Source organism: Equus quagga, chromosome 5, assembly GCF_021613505.1.
Source record: "Equus quagga isolate Etosha38 chromosome 5, UCLA_HA_Equagga_1.0, whole genome shotgun sequence".
NCBI classification, from domain to species: Eukaryota; Metazoa; Chordata; class Mammalia; order Perissodactyla; family Equidae; genus Equus; species Equus quagga.
In genome coordinates, this window is record NC_060271.1 from 132,456,742 (window position 1) to 132,473,555 (window position 16,814).

At 40.0% G+C, this 16,814-nt stretch overlaps 1 protein-coding gene across 1 annotated transcript in view; it reads left to right on the top strand.

The window, feature by feature from the left end:
- MBOAT2 (membrane bound O-acyltransferase domain containing 2) overlaps positions 1-16,814 on the top strand; it is a 126,889-nt gene that overhangs the window by 49,328 nt on the left and 60,747 nt on the right. Inside the window, exon 3 of the mRNA XM_046663523.1 lies at positions 3,550-3,627. Within this exon, the coding sequence (XP_046519479.1) occupies positions 3,550-3,627 (78 nt within the window). The remainder of the gene's footprint in view (positions 1-3,549; positions 3,628-16,814) is intronic.

Here is a 16,814-nt window from a genome sequence, read left to right on the forward strand (position 1 = left end):
TTAAACTTCTTGTAAATCACGCCTTAGGGTTATATATATTTTTAAAACTTTTTATTATGGAACTTTTCAATTACAGGAGTGCAGAGAATAATATAATGAACCCTCATATACGCATTACCCAACTTCAACAATTATGAAAGTTCTACCATTCTGACTTTATCCTTTCCCCAGCTTATTTTTCTGGAGTATTTTCAAGCATATCCCAGTCTGCACATTTCACTCATAAATGCTTGAGTATTCAGTGTGTATTTGGGTAGCATATTTTAAGGAGGGGCTGGGGAAGGCTTATAGTGCAGAGTGGCCTGCTCCAGGACGCCGCTCACACTGTGGTCTGTGTAAACAGAAGCATGAAACTTGCCTGCTCCTTCCTGGAGTTGGATGGCTTGGGGCACATGTGGCTCTTTCCTTGCAGGTCCTTCCTGAGGAGGTGTTTTCTCGCTGTGAAGCCTTCTCGGGTGCTTTATAAGACAGTGTCAGTAGGAACCTGACCTTAATGTCAAGCAGTCCTAAATATTCAAATTATATATGGTGACCAGGATTTTTCTTTTTTAAATAGAATTCTCTATTCTTGAAGGAGGAACTTTGTATATTCCTTTCTTTGGGAAGCGAGATTGTTGTGTCTCTGCACCAGGTGTAAGGTAACTCTTTGCTCGTGGGAATGAATGGGAAGGAGAGATCCTTTTGATCTGCGTTTTAGCGCTTTGCTTTTTAGGCTCAGAGGCAGTCATATCTGCTGCTGATTTTGACAACTTCCCTTTTGGAAGATATATGTTAGTATTCTGTAAGTATAGTTGATTATTTTACCTACTTCTACATGGTGTCAGGTTTTTTTTTTTTTTTGACTGCCAACTACAGGTTTCTTTTAACTAAGAATTCACTTACACTTTTAATTATTTATTTAGCTGCCTTTGGTAAGAGTATTGGGTAATGGAATAGAGCGTAACCTCTGAAGTCAGACAGACCCGGATCCCACCCTGGGTGCCTTGGCCTGGTAGCTGTGTGACTGGACATATTATGCAACCCTTCTTAGCTTCACTCTTTTATTTTGTAAGATGGAACTAATGATTACTGTGGGGACCAAAAGACATAATACTACAGATAGGAGCTTAGCACAATCCCAGCTCATTGTAAGCCTGGAAAGTTACTCAGGGTCAAGACCATTATCATCATTGTTGTCCATCATTACCGTCATCCACTTGATGGTCCAGATTAGAAATTTTTATGTTTATCATACCTCTTTGTTAAATGTTTACCATACAGTGTTAAAGTAATCTATTTATTTCTGTCTCTCTTCCAGACTGGAAGCTCTCTGAGGACAGAGACCTTGTCCGTGGACTCTGTTCCCAGTGCTCTTTTTTGCTAAAAATAAATTTTATACCTGCCTTTAGTGTGATTTGAAACTCACAATAAGTAAAATGTAGTATCTAAAAACAAACTGAAGTTTGGGATAGAGGATTCTTTTGTTTTCAGAGTACTTAGGCAGCTTGAAAGATTATGGTACACAATCCTTGGGGTTCCACTTCACCCCACCTCTTGAAGAATCAGCCAGTGGATAAATTGCCCAGAAAGTCTTAAAGTCTGTCAGGCATATGACCTTAGGACGTAGTTTCCTCAACTCTAAAATAATGAGGGTTGCATTTTAATAGACTTTTAAGGTATCATCTATCTTGAATTTTTACTTTACTAAGAATACTTAATAATTGAGTGCTTACTGTGTACCAGATAACCCAGTCAACACTTTTCACGTATTGTCTCTTAAGCCTGAAGAACATTAAGTGGCTGCTCTGTATTTTTATGCTCATCTTACTAATGAGGGCAAGTGGAGTAGTTGGGAATGGGAGGTTATGAAGAAAGTCATCTGTGCTATGAATGAGCGGAAAAGCAAGTTGATGCTTGCCGTGGGAATCAGTGAGCCGGAGGTGACTGCAGGTCTGCTCTGTACAGATGAACCTAGGTGGTCACAGTAACACAGGCTTGCACAACAGGAGGCTGGCCACGCGTTATACTGCGCCACAGAAGATGACGAAGCACGTCGTCTGAATGGTGATGCCAGGGGAGTGGGCCTCTTAAGGTGACGTAAGGGACGATGGCACTATTGGAGAAATAAAACTCTTAGCTTCTAAAGTTCTCATATATCCCTCGTGTTCCAAGGAAATTTCATCATAGAAAAGGAAAAGTATTTCCCCAAGAGTCCTCAAAAATTGTTTTTGTTTAAGACAAGTGTATTTAATGAGTCCTCTCCGTCAGTCGAGCCCGTCCAAGCATCTGGCAGTCCTCTGCAGTTTTTCACATCGAGTCTGTTAGTGAATTGTTAATGCTGGCAATAAATAGCAGGTGGATAATTGACTTGAGAAGTGTGCGTTTTAGTCATTTTTTTTAAGCTTGCTTCAGTTCAGTTTATACTCATATATGTTTTCTCTGCTTCCCCCTGGCCCTCTGGTTACAGTAGCTCCCCGCGCCAACATTGTTCTGTGTGCGCCTGCGCGCGTGTGCGTTAGGTGGAGGGAGAGACAGAGTGACCGACACAGTCTGTGCAATGGGTGAAATAAGTTTCTTCTATGAGTCTGCCTTGGAGCCTACTTCCTATTTATAATATTTCTATGGAAAAATTTGAGTAACTTTTCCACATTGGAGGTGCCTGTTTTTCCGTAATGATTAGAATAAAAGTCATTTTAATCATAGGTTAAGATCCTTGTTAATACTTTAAATTGTGTACAATGATTTGAAAATTTTTTCATGTGTTATTCATGCCATCAAAAGGGAAAGAAAATTGAAAGTGTGTGTGTGTGTGCACGTGTATGTATAATCTTAGGGATAGTTTAGGTTAATTTTAAAACTAGGGATTCTAATCATGTTTTGCCTGAACTTTTTGAACTGAATGGATAAATTCTTTCATTTAGTGGTGGATTTCTACGTTAGAACCTTAGAAAATACTCTGCCACCTCAGCAAAATGTTTTGTAGGTAGATTACTGCAAATTAAGGATTGACTAGATTTGTGTAAGGAAGCTCATTTGACTTGAGCCATCATGTTTTCAGAATAAATAGATTTGGGTGTACTGCTTTTTAGTTAATTCTAATACTTAGTACTTTTTTGTTGTTTTGTAATACTTGAAAAGATAAACAGAGTGTAAAGCTGATGTGAGAGAACTTAGTTTGGGCAAACAAATAATTGATGTTCTATTAGGACTCTTCTAAAATCCAGATTTGTTACTCCTTCCATCATTGTGCCTTAAATTATGGAAAAAGCTGTAATCTTCTAGCCACATAACCCCGCAGTGCTTTCATGTAGCTAGGAGACGTGGAATGCTGGGGCCTGAGTGTGGCTTTATGGGGTTTTGTTTTATTTTTTTCCAGCTCTTCTGGGGCTTGCCATATGGGACTCCTTCTCCAGGGTATTCACAGAATTTTAGGCTCTGGAGGTTTGATTCCTTATTTTTTTACCTGGAAATATTCTGTGTTATACATAGGCACTTTTTAGCCTGAATTGTTTTGACTTGATGTTTGTGAATGGGCATGTTTCTTCTCACAATGCTCTTACTTTTTTATAGGTATGCCTTACATTTTCTTGTACAAAGTGGAATTTCCTACTGTATCATGATCATAATAGGAGTGGAGAACATGCACACGTAAGTGTTCACTCTGTTCACATATAAATGTGTATTTCACTGTAATAGAATTAGGTCAAAATAGAATTTTATTACATTAAAAATTATTCTAAATTGTGAGAACTTTTTCAAGAACAACTGTCATAAGTACAAAAATAAAATCATTGGTATGCATCACTCTTCTGTTTGCTTACAGCAGATTTCTCAACCTCAACATTACTGATATTGTAGACTGGGTAATTCTTTGATGGGCAGGACTGTCCTCTGAACTGTAGCATGTTTAGCAGCATCCCTGGCCTCTACCCATTAGATGCCAGTAGCATTAACCGCCCAAGTTGAGACAACCATGAATGTTTCTAGATGTTTTCAAATGCCTTTTTTTTTTTAATTAATGTTATGATAGATTACAACCTTGTGAGATTTCAGTTGTACATTTTTGTTAGTCATGTTGTGGGTACACCACTTCCCCATTTGTGCCCTCCCCCCACCCCCCCTTTTCCCTGGTAACCACCGATCTGATCTCCTTATCAATATACTAACTTCCACCTATGAGTGGAGTCATATAGAGTTCGTCTTTCTCTGACTGGCTTATTTCACTTAACATAATACCCTCGAGGTCCATCCACGTTGTTGTGAATGGGCCAATTTTGTCTTTTTTTATGGCTGAGTAGTATTCCATTGTGTAAATATACCACATCTTCTTTATCCAATCATCAGTTTCTGGGCATGTAGGCTGGTGTTTTCAAATGCCTTTTGGGGGCAGAACCTCCAGTTAAGAACCACTGGCTTAGTCTGGGGTTGACAGCAGAGAGAGAGAGAGAGAGTGAGGTGAGTAGGTTGGACAGAGATTTAGAACGTAAATTTGGAAGGACTTAGTGATGGATGGGAAGTGCAAGTAGGAAGAAAATGTCAAGGATGATTCCAGGTTCCTGGCTTGGGTGATAGGGTAGATGGAAGCACCATTTTCTCATGGAGGGAACCCTGGAGCTGGGGAGCATGTTTAGGGATAAGCCTTTCAAGCAGGTATGTAATCAGCACCTGAAACAGTGCTTGGTATGTAGGAAACACTGAACTATTATTTGCCGAATAAACGGATGTTGACTGTGAAGTGTCTGTGAGACATAACAATAGGAGCTGGTAGCTGAGTGTCGAGGTCTGGCCCAGAGATGGAAATTGGGGAGTAGAGGTGTGTAAAACATGGTTGAACACCCCGGGGCAGGGTGTAACCAGCAGATCCTGCCAGCACGTCTTGCTGCAGGGGGTTCTATATTATCTGTGATGGCACAGGCACTGTGTTTCTGAATTCTGAAATATATATGGCCCCAAGAATTTTGCACAAGGAATCATAGACCTATAGCTAATTGATTAGCTTTTTTCTAAACCTTGTTGTATTTTACATCTTCCCTGTTTGACCTGGTGGTCACCTCCTCTGTTTTCTTCTCTTCGTTCCCATTGATGCCACCTGCACTGGCTTTCCTCTTCCTTCTCTACACCAACACTCACAAATTCATAGTGTTTTGAGTTAATTTTTATGAGAGAAGTAGAATATTTTAGTGGTGTTTCAGGTGAAGCAGTTTTTATACCATTATAACCCTATTTTTAAAATCTTATACAGATGACAAGTTCAAAGTGATACTGTATTTAATATCTGATAAAGAGTTGTATGTTTTTAAGCTGGCTAACAGAAGGAAACTTGATTAGATTAAGACAGAAGACTTCTAGATTACTGCATAAACAAAAGTAATATTCTTCTAAAGTGGAAGATTAATAAACTGATATCTAGTCAAAGGAAATTGTTTCTTTTTCTGAAAGGCAGTGGCAATCTGTAAAGTTAACTTTATAATGCTTTAGACCTGCGCCATCCAGTGTGGCAGCCATTAGCCACATGTGCGCATGTAAATTTAAATGACTAAAATTTAAAATTCGTTTGTTCATTCACTCTAGCCGCATTTCAAGTGCTAAGTGGCCACAGGTGGCTAGTGGCTACTGTACTGGACAGTGCAGATGGAGAACACTTCTGTCCTCGCAGAAAGTTCTCTTGGATAGTGTAGCTTTAGAGACATAGAGTTGTATAAAATTGCTTACGTTACTCTTTTATAGTAAGTGTTCAGGAGGAAAGTGCTGCTTGCATATGTGCTGCTGATATTTAAGATAGGATTTCACTGTTGGAATCGACACTGTTGATGGGCACATTAGGCTAAATAAGGGTTTGCCTTATTAGTTGCTAGTGTTCGCAATAAAGAAGTGGGTAATTAATTTGAAAAGTGTTTTAAATCTCTTTTAGCTCTTTTCAATTTTTATTTCTACCTGTATGTGTTTTTCGGTTTCGCTTTACTTTTTCTTTCTTGTTTCTTTTTCTTGTTGTCCGTATAAGCTTATTTTTTTTCACTGAGGCCTTTACATTAATTTAAAATGTTTAATGGGTCAGACCTTAAGAATTTCACTCACATATACTAGATGGGACTTAGAGCATTCCTGTGTGTCATCCGGAGGTGCTGTTTATGTCTTAATACAGTTCTGTTTATTTCTTCCACTCTTGTTTTACATGGTATGTCTAACGTATTTCTTTGAACAGCCAGGGTTTAAATCTTTAAAATGAAGGCTTGTGACTTCCTTGAGTACTTTACAGTGTAAAAATTCCTGAATCTCTGCTTTACGTCCTTGATAAGCTATTCGTAGGGTAGTTGTTGCACTGTCTTTAACAAATCCTTGTGTAAATTAAGATATTTTACAATAAGCTTTTTTTCGTAGCTCCCTTCATTTAACACTCATGTATGCTGTATTATTCTGATCCATATCTAGATGATTTACCTTTAAAACTTAATCTGTTTTAGAATTCAGTGCCTTTTCTAGTCTGTATTTTCATATATGCTTTGAAATTTTTGAGGGAAAAAATTGAAAACCTTAAGTGATAGAGACAAAAAGAAAAGAGTGTTTAGGGATAGAATGTCCTATATATTAGGATATTCTCCTTAACTAATATAGGGAGAAGTTAACTTTTACCATGTTTGCCCACCGTTTCTGAGAGCAGGGTTTGGGGAACTGTCTGTGAGGGACCAGGTAGCAAATATGTTAGACTTTGCAGGGCACACAGCCTCTGTCACAGCCACTCGGCTCTCTTGCTGTAATGCACCAGTAGCCATGGACAGCATGAACCAGTGAGCATGTCTGTGCTTCCGTCAGTCTTTATTTACAGAAACAGGTGGTGGACTGTGTTTGGCCAACCCGTATACTAAGCAGACTCCTGCCCCGGGGTTTGTAAAAGAGAGGAAGGCAGATGCTCTTCTTGCTGGTTTCAGAAATATGAAATAAATTTAAGTTTGCTAAGTGATAGTTTTAGACTTGCTGTGGTGCAAGTAGCGGAATGTATGAACTTTGTTTATTAATGATTTACTAAGGATTATTGTTCTGAAGCAGATGGTTTCTAAAAAGCTGATTTAAGTGTTGGCCGTCTCGGTGTTGGCTTTGTGTGAAAGGGAAGTGAAATAATGCAAGACCTGATGTTTACCACTTAATATGGTAATGAAAAACGTTTTATTCAAAAAATTATAACGGGAATAGTGAAATTATAGGATATAAGAGCAATATATAAAAATCAGTTTTATTTTTGTATATTAGAAATGAACAGTCCAAAAGTGAAATTTAAAAAAATTGATTCACAGTTGCATCAAAAATAATAATATGTTTAGGAATAAATTTATTAGAAAATGTGCAAGACCACTACACTGAAAGTAAAAGGAATTGCTGGGAGAAATTAAAGAAGACCTAACTGAATGGAGAGAGATCCCACATTGATGGATGGGAAGACTCAAAATTACTGATATGGCAGTTCTCCCACAATCGATAAATAGATTCAATGCAATTCCTGTCACAATTCCAGCAGGCTTTTGGTTGCAAAACCGTATAAATTCACTAAAACTTGCTGATTTGTACATTTAAATTAGATGAGTTTTATGGCATGTAAATTTTACTTCAATAGAGCTGTTAAAAAGAAAACATTATAAAGGAAGCGCAAGAAGGAAGATCAGTAATAAAATAGCACACTTTTTGAAGGTTGGTTTAAGGATTTTGTATATTTTCTCGCTTAGGAAAATTTTTGGATGTTTGTATGCATCCACACTTTTCTGTGTTTAGTTATAAGAATGAAGGGTCAAAAGGAACATTGAAGGGGCCAGTCCAGTGCTCTAGTGGTTAAGTTCACGTGCTCCGCTTCAGTGGCCTGGGTTTTGCAGATTCGGATCCCGGGGACAGACCTAGCACTGCTCGTCAAGCCATGCTGTGGACACATCCTACATAAAATAGAGGCATATCAACACAGGTGTTAGTTTGGCGATAGTCTTCCTTAAGGAAAAAGAGGAAGATTGGCAACAGATAGTAGCTCAGGACCAATCTTCCTCACCAAAAAAAAAAAAAAGGAACATTGAAAACCTAGAGTGCCCTCAAAGAAAGGAAATCTAGATGTTGAAGGGGAGACATGAAGTTATCTTTAAATATCGAAAGGGAATATGTATGCTCTTCTCTGGAGTGCTAAGATGGAATTGGTACTTCTAGTTGAATTATGAAGAGGCACGTTTTTGGCACAAGGAAGGACAATCTCAGTTATAGTGAGACTGTTCAGTGGTGTGATTTGTGAGCTACTGCATTTGTGATTGGAGGTATTTAAATAGTAGGTGATTAGGGGACACTTTGGTTTGGATGCTGTAGGAGACGCACCAGAAGCCATCTACATTCTGATGGGAACTCCTGACAAGCCGCTGTTGGACCTGCTGGAGCCACAGAATGTGAGGTAGTTATGAGGACCTGTTTTTTCCTTAAATCCATACAGGGCCCTAAGTGAAATGGAGAAGTTTTACAATTTCAGTATCGATTGTCTCCATTTTCTCCCTCTCTCATGCCTTAGTTCACCCATTCTTTCTGTTTGGATACCCAAGACCTTATTTATTTATTTTTTTGACCCCCACCAAAACAAGTGGAAGGGGAGAGGGTGCTGACTGTGCCAGGCTGAGTGTCGAGAGCTTTCTGCTTGAGCTGGGCGTCGCACCCTCATTTTATAGGCAAACAAATGGGGACGCTGAGTTATTCTGTAACTGTTTGAGGTCACATGGCTCGAAAAGGGTGGATTTGAAGCCACGTCAGTTCCACTCTGAGGCCTATTGTTTATTCTTCCGTGAGAAGCATGTTGTTGTAAGTAATTAATTTCATTGACTGAAATTCTTCACACTATGTGTCACAGGCAATTTGCCCTTTATCTCTATTTGTGAAATGGAAACTCTTCCTGTTAAAGAAATTACAGCTATCAGCAGACAGGGGAGAATCTTTTCTGAGAGGTAGGATGAGAAAGTATAAGTGAGCTGCTTTCTCTTGGTTTTGATGTCATGGTATGTTTTAGAGCTGTCTCCAGAGTTTATCCTCTGTGTGTGTGTTTTCTAAGATTACTTGGGGGAAATGGTTGACAATTTGTCTTTTCCTACCTTGGATGACCTCCCTGTTTCCCCAGGGATCATGAGCTCTGGAAAGCAGCTGCCAGCAGCCTATTTCCTGGGACCTGTGCAGAAGAGCGAAGGGGACCATTTTTGGCCTGACTCTTTCTTTGTAGCTGCAGCCCAGAGACCCACAGGCTTGCTTGCTGAAAATAAGTCCTGAAGTTTGCCACAGCCCGGTCTCCCTGCCCTGGAAACCCTCCCTTTCCAGCCATCTGTCCCAGACATCTTCCCCTGGAGTATGAAGAGTTCCATCTCACTCTGTCCTGTCAGTTTCTTTTGGCCTCGATGCTGGGTTGTTAGCCTACAGGACACCTGACTCCAGAGTGGGGAGCCATGGGCAGCGGGATTTTCTTGAGGACCGCTTAGCTAGGACATTGGCTCCAGTGGGGTTTAGCTGTGGAGCGAGTTCCTCATGCAGAAGGTGTGGATGGGAGGGGCAAGTGGACTGTGTCCAAGTGTGAAGGAGCCACGAGCAACAAACACAGGGTAGGCCTTCCTGGAGGACGTAATGCATGGATTTGATACAAGCGCTTTGCAGCTGAAGAGGTAGTATGCAAGGACGTTCTTGGCAGGATGAAAGCACAGGCAAAGTTATTTCGGCATGAAAGAGCATGATGTGGGATTACTACTGGCTTCACATGTAGCCTGATGACAGGCTGTGATTGCACATGTGGACGTGGGCACGTGCCGGGAGAGGGGTATCATTACATCCACAGGAACATTGTGCGAGGCCTTTTATCTCCTTTGTTTGGAATGTATTATTTGTGTAATGGTTGCCCTGTCCTGTCAAATGAGAAACAAATAAATCAAATGTGTTTCACGTACTGAGAATGTAGGCAGGGTTAAATTCTTACTTTTTTAAATCTAGTATTTCTCTAACATATGCTATTTAAAAACAGACACGCACGTGCCTTGCTTATAGAAAAATGTGTGGGAACAATCCCGATGTGTATCTTGATGTGTGCCACAACCAGCAACATTTAAATAAGACTGCGGTGGTAGGTGTCATCTGTGTGCATGGAATTCCCTCCCGTGAAGTTCAGATCAGTGGCTGCAGTCATGGTGCACCTATCACTATTTGAAATTATCTTGTTTATTTCTTGGTCTGTCTCTACCTCTAGAATACAAGTGTCGTTGGAACGTGGACCCTGTCTGTCTTAAATGCTGATCTGTCCCAAGGGCCTGGCAAAGTGTCTGGCATGTGGCAGGTTCTCAGTAAATATTTGTTGAAAGAGTGGGTTTAGGAGATAGCTTGTTTTTCTTCATCCCCAGCCAACCCTTTTGCCATGTTCTCCGTGAATGTTTTCTTCTCTTGTAAGATATTATATCTTTCTTCCTCAGCTTTGTCCACTCTGTTCCCTCTGTCTGGAATATTTTCCTTCCTTCTCCTGTCGTCTCTCTCCTACTGATTTTCCAGATTTCACTTTAACATTATATCCTTGGAGAATAGTGCCTAGACTCCTTAATCTAGGACAGATTGATACACACCCTCTTTTCTTCTGAGAATCTGTCTCAGTTTTTTTAAAACACTTTTTTATTTTTTCTTTTTTTTGAGGAAGATCCACCCTGAGCTAACATTTCTTGTCAATCTTCCTCTTTTTTTGCTTGAGGAAGATTAGCCCTGAGCTAACATCTGTGTCATTCTTCCCCCACTTTATACATGGATCACCGCCATAGCATGGCTGATGAGTGGTGTAGGTCTGCACCTGAGATCTGAACCCACAAACCTCGGCCGTTGAAGTGGAGTGTGCTGAACTTAACCACCATACCAAAGGGCCAGCCCCCTCAATTCTTAATTATGAATGTATTAGAGAGTTATTTAAGTAATGAATTTTGCCCTCATAGACTGCAAATTCTGTGGCACATCATGCCTGTTTCTGTTTTCTGAGTGTAGTATGGTCCCTAGGAGATTGTATGGTCTCAGTAAGTGTCTGTTGAATGAATCAATGAATGATAACATGGCTTCTGCTTGACAGCAGCCCTTTCCAAGTGGTCCCCTGGAGCTCTTGCTTCTGGCCACAGGCTCCGCCTCCTTTAGAACCCTGGGCTCTGTCTCAGATCAGCACATAGTTTTGTGAGCAGCCAATGTAGTAGCCCTTGTCTCCCGCTCTACCTGGAGCAAAGTCCCAGCCCTAACTCTCAGACCTGGCCATCTAGCTGGGCTTTGCTTTGATCTCTGTTCCCAGGGAGAGTGGAATGTGGGGGACAGAAGGGGTGGGAAAGGGGAATGGAGGCATAGAGAGAACCTCTCCCCCTTAGGTTATCGAAGGGAGAGGGAGAAGAAATGTGTTTGAGACATACCCAACTGGAGTTAGGAAGGCCTGTTCCCTGCATAAGGTCGCCAGGGTGGCTGCATTCTGTGGTATTCTGGCATGCGAAATAAGCTTTTGTGAATGGGCGTGGGAACCTAAGTGCCCTTCGTGGTAGTTTTTTGTTTTTTAACTTTTCTATGGGAAAACTTGTTTTGATTTCCAAAAAGTCTCAGACTTTTGGAACACAGCACAAGGGAACTGCCATTATTTAAATATAAACAGCAGAAATGTGGGATAGTTAACATGGGAAGGGTAGAAAAGCCTGTTAACCTTGAGAAGATAACTTGAAGTATTTTCTTTATAACTTGGCAAGTAATTTTCAACAAAACAAATGACCTAAAGAAAAAATGTAAAAGATGTAGATTTATACAGTAAAATTGCACATATCTAATGAGTTGCCAAGCTATGTGTGGGATTATATTGTAAGAACTGTAGGAAAGTGATTTTAAACCTACCCTCACATGGCCCAGCTATCCACCAATTTGAAGAAACGTTTATGGTGTGCCACAGTGTTTCCAGAAACTCAAAGATAGTGGCGATGTGGTCCTTATCCTCTGAAATGTGCTGTTCGGTTGGGACATTAAGACAGTCAGCCATGCAACAAATATTTCTTATGGTGATGCTGGGACCCAGAGATGGATAAAAAGACATGCTCTGTCTCTGTAAGACGTTTACTATCAAAGTCTCCCTGTCACACTGTGATCACTGTTACAGAAGAGACATGTCCTAAGGGTGAGGAAGCAGAAAGGAGGGAGCCACTAGCTTAGAAGGCAGGAAACCCAGACTGCATACATATCAGCCACTACTATATGTTGAGTAGGGAAAAACAGTTGGAAACAGAGTATAGATATTTGGTGTTAAGAAGAATTATGCTAAAGTATATTTTTTAAATTGGGAAATAGTAAAAAATGTTTTCCTTGAATGCCTCCTTTAATGATGATAAAATTGAACGGCAGGCGAGGACATGAGAAAGGATGGAATTCAAACACTGGCGTCCGTTGGGTGGCCTTGGTGATTGAGGGGATGAGCACTGGTTTGGAATCAGGTATATATGGGTTTGAATTCAGGCCCTGCTAGGTTTTCATTAGCTTTGGGACCTTGGCCGAGTCATTGCTCCTTTCTGGGTCTAAATTACACTAAAGCAGTGACTCAGCTGAGGAGCATGTACCCACCTGCTTCATCCTGTGGGCATCTAGGTAAGCTCACGTCTGCGTAGGGGGTTTTGCTACCAAGAAAAGTTGTTCAAATTCTGGATGAAATGCTTTCAGAGGTCATCAGAGGTCACTGTTAGTTACAAAATATTTTCTTGTGCTTTTTACCTCCTGATGTCGTGTCAGAGCTTGTTGTAAGTATTGATGCTATCTTAATTACCACGGGACACTGGAATTCAGTTTTTCTTCTCCCCAGAATATGAACTCTCAGCAGGGATATCTTACTTGTTTTTTAATCCCATTGTTGAGCATATAGATGACAGAAGCTCAGTGAGGTTACATTTTCTATTCTGTTTTGTTGAATGAGTATTTGTAGACTCTTACTTTGGAATCTTCTTTTTCATCTGCTTTTGGTTGGGTGTTTCTGAACATTATATTCGTTTATGCTGTTGGCCTTGAATGGCATGCATGATAGGTAGACTTGCAGCCTGTTTGTGTTCCCTGCCTCCCTTCCGACTTGCTTTTCTTCCCATTAGGCTCACCATAGAGCAGTGGCCCTGGGGATTGGGGTGAGATTAGGGAAGGAAGAGGCAGTTCTCGTTGATGTGGCCTTTATCTCGGTCCGCCATGACCCTGAAGGGCAGCTAGGACAGGGATCCAGTTTCACCTATTATCTGCCAGTACTGACAAGACTCCTGCAGTATGGATTCCTAGATAAAAATGTCGTTAGGAAGGAATGGTGATCTTGGAAATGCCATCCAGCAGGCAGAAGCCTCATTTGTCTCCATGAAGTTAATTATCAGTGGTTAGTGGCTCGGCGGGAACTCTGTAGGGAAAATACTAACCTCACTGAGGACAATCCAGTGATCCCATGAGAGAGAATGAAATGTGGCGGGAAGGAGACTGGACTCTTAGATTTTTCTTTTATGCTCTCTGTGGACCATGTTCGAAAGCCTCGCAGTGGTTTGGAATAAAGGAATAAAGTGGTTTGAAATAAATCTTTGGGATTGCTGTGCTGTCCTGAGCTACGAGTTGGGTTTCAAGTGGAAAACCATAAATAATTGTAAAATTGATTTTTTAATGTTATCTTATCCTCATAATAGTTAATGTTTTCAGTAATTATTGTGTACTAGTCATTGTGCAAAGTGCACTTAATCCTCGCAGCAGCCCTCAGAGGGGCAGGCGTGGTAGACCTATTTCACAGAGAAACAGAGGTTGGTCGGTGATAGATCTGGAATTGGAACGAGGTGTTCTCATTGCAGCCAGAGCCCAAACTTTTTACCTCTGTGCTATATTAATTCTCAGCTTTAAATATTATGATTATGAGAATGTGTCATTAAATGGAAATACCCTGAATTGATCGAGGAGAGGTGATAGGAGCCCGCAGGTCCTGAACAAAGGCGAGGTATTGTGTGTGCGTGTTACTCTTCCGTAGAGCAAAGATGCAGGTGTCTCTATTCACAAGGACGCAGTGGCCTTTTGGCATATTGTGCTTAGGATCTAAGGGTTCTAAATATTCTCAATTTCCGTAGGAAGAAAAACCTGTGACTTGGTGGTAGGTTAATAGAATGTCCAGGACCTGTTGGGTTTCTGAAAAATCTTTAGTACACAGCGTCATTCCATCAAATGCTGCATTCAGGAAAGGGTGTCATTCAGATTCCGTTATAGTGTTAAGCAATATAATATCTCTTTTGGAGGTATTTGAATTCTAAATTTTATTTCCACTTGTAAACTCTTCAGGAGATTTCAGTCATCCTTGAACAAGTAAGGTAAGTTTTCTTTCCCCCTTGGATTAAGGTTTCTATATGAAGTAGGGGGATTACATAATTAAGGGATGCTAATAAGACTAACACAAGTCCCTTGGTAAATAAAGGCATTACTTTGGGTGTTGCTGTTAAATCTGAATGTGTTAGAGTAAAAAGAAGTTTGTAGATTACCCATATAACGGATTTCTGCCAGTTGAGGGCTGTCTAAAATGTCAGTTTGATAGCTAACTCTCCAAATTAATAAAAAACAAAAGGGAATTTTTAAGATATTATCCAACTAGATAATATATCTTTCTTATTTTGAAAGTAACAATTCATATCTTACTAAAAAATTACCAGACAATTGTAGTAATTAAAAAAATAAGAATACTTTTCACTGGCAAAGTATAAGGACTCATATTTTAGTTTTGAATGCTTCTGGAAGTTAATCTTACTTTTACAACAAGATCCTAATCCTTGCTAGAATATTGAAAGAAAAATTAAGAACCTACATACCATTTATAACATTTATTAACACTAATAACATTTATTAGAATGATGAACGAAATCATTGTTAGTGTCATAACACTATGGTATTTACGTAAAATATGTAGTCCATGTTGAAGTTTTGTGAGAAAAAAGCTTGTGAGACTGGACTATTGTTTTGACTTTAAGGTAAGAAATGAGGAAATGGTTTTGGAAAAGTCAGGCTTGCTAAGTGGTGACTCTCCCCGTGGTGTGTTACTGTGGTAAATATCTAGATTGGACACGTGCGAGGCTTGTCTTCACGGTGTTAGAGCCACTGTGACTAACGGAGCGAGTGTGGGCCTTCGACTTGGGATTTGAATGCTGGCGCTTCTGGGTGCCAGTCACTTAGTTGAGTGCTTTTTACAAATATCACATTTAACTTTCCCAACTGTCCTGTGTAGGAGGTGTATTAACTACTCTACAAATGGGGAAACTGAGGTTCCAAAAGGGGAAGTCACTTGAACGAGGTCGTAAAACCAGTAACTGTCAGCCCTGGAAGCCTGAAATTCACGTATGTTGTTAAATTGCTTATTTGACAAGATTCTTTTAAAGATTTTCTTTTAAGTTGAAGAAACAGAGAGAGGTTTTCCCTTGCTTACCAGATAGTGTAAGCGTCCTCGTTTATTTTTTGAAATAATAACAAGCACCATGGAGAGATTGCATTGTGACTGGTTTTATTCTAGTCTTCATTAGAATGAACTGTTGAGTCTTTTAAAAAGGTTTTAACCTTTAAATAAATATCTGAATAATTGTGATTTTAATCTCTAAAATCTCTCCCTTTATTTAAAATTGTTCAGACTTTTATAAATGCTGTGCTTGAGGTTGATCCTTATTAAAATACATAATAATATAGTCTTTAAAATAATATTTTAATGTCAATTGACTAAAAATAGAATTTTAAAATACTTCTGGATAAATTAATTTGTGTAGGGAAAAGATATTGACCTCCTCCTACTTGTTCCTAGCTTATTAAACAGTCCTTATTTAGAGCAGTTATGGAAAGGTGGACAAAGGGTAATAGAAGAGGTATCTGATGCCCTGAAAAACTGCCAGGCCTTGTGGTGAAAGGACATTATTACAGCAGGTGAGCCTGCGCGTCCATTTCTCATAGTGAAAATGGAGCTTTTGCTTAAACTTGGTGAAGCCCAGAAAAGAGATGGGGCTGCTTTTCCTGGCCTAGAAATTAACCTTGGAGTATTACAGAGTTTGTGCCTTAGCATGAGTTGCCTGAGGAAGAAGATAAAAGACAGTATTGGGATGGGATGGGCACTATTTACCTTTCATATTTTTCAGAAATCTTGTCTAGAGCTCATATATTGTTGGAACGTAGTTTCCTTTGAAAACTCAAGGGATTAGGGAGCTGTTATTTAGACTAGTATGCGGAGCTTTTTCCCCTTAGACATGAGAGCACTAGACTTAAAGAATTGAAAACAAAACCCAGCAAGAGAGGAGGATAAAAGTTAAGGAATGGATAAGATGAGATGCCTACAGCACAACAGACAACCTTAATTATTAATGAATTGCTGCCAGTAGCTAAATTACCATTAATAGCTGACATTTACTTAACACAGATTCTGGTGAGACCCACAGTAAATGCTGAAGTGCGTTCCCGTTTGATCCTTAAGTCACCCTGTGCTGTAATACTGTTATCTCAGCGTTACAGCTGAGAAAAGGGAGACTCAGGGAGCTAGATACCCTCCCCCGAGCTTATACGGCTGGTCCTCAGCAGGCTCAGAGTTTGAAACCAGATCTCGTCAGTGCCACAGCCCCAGGCCCCCAGCCGCTGAACTCAGCTCCTCCCCAACCATAGCAAGATGGGGATTTTCTGTGGGAAGTGTTCAGTGTCGCATCTATTTTATTTTGGAGTTGTTTTCCTTCGTGTTAATTGGTGTGTGCGAAAGTAATATAGATAAGTCTTAGTTTGAAGACTAAATTGGGAAGCTAAACTCTTAATTCAATTCTTGGGTTGGTGTCTTAGTTTATCTGGGC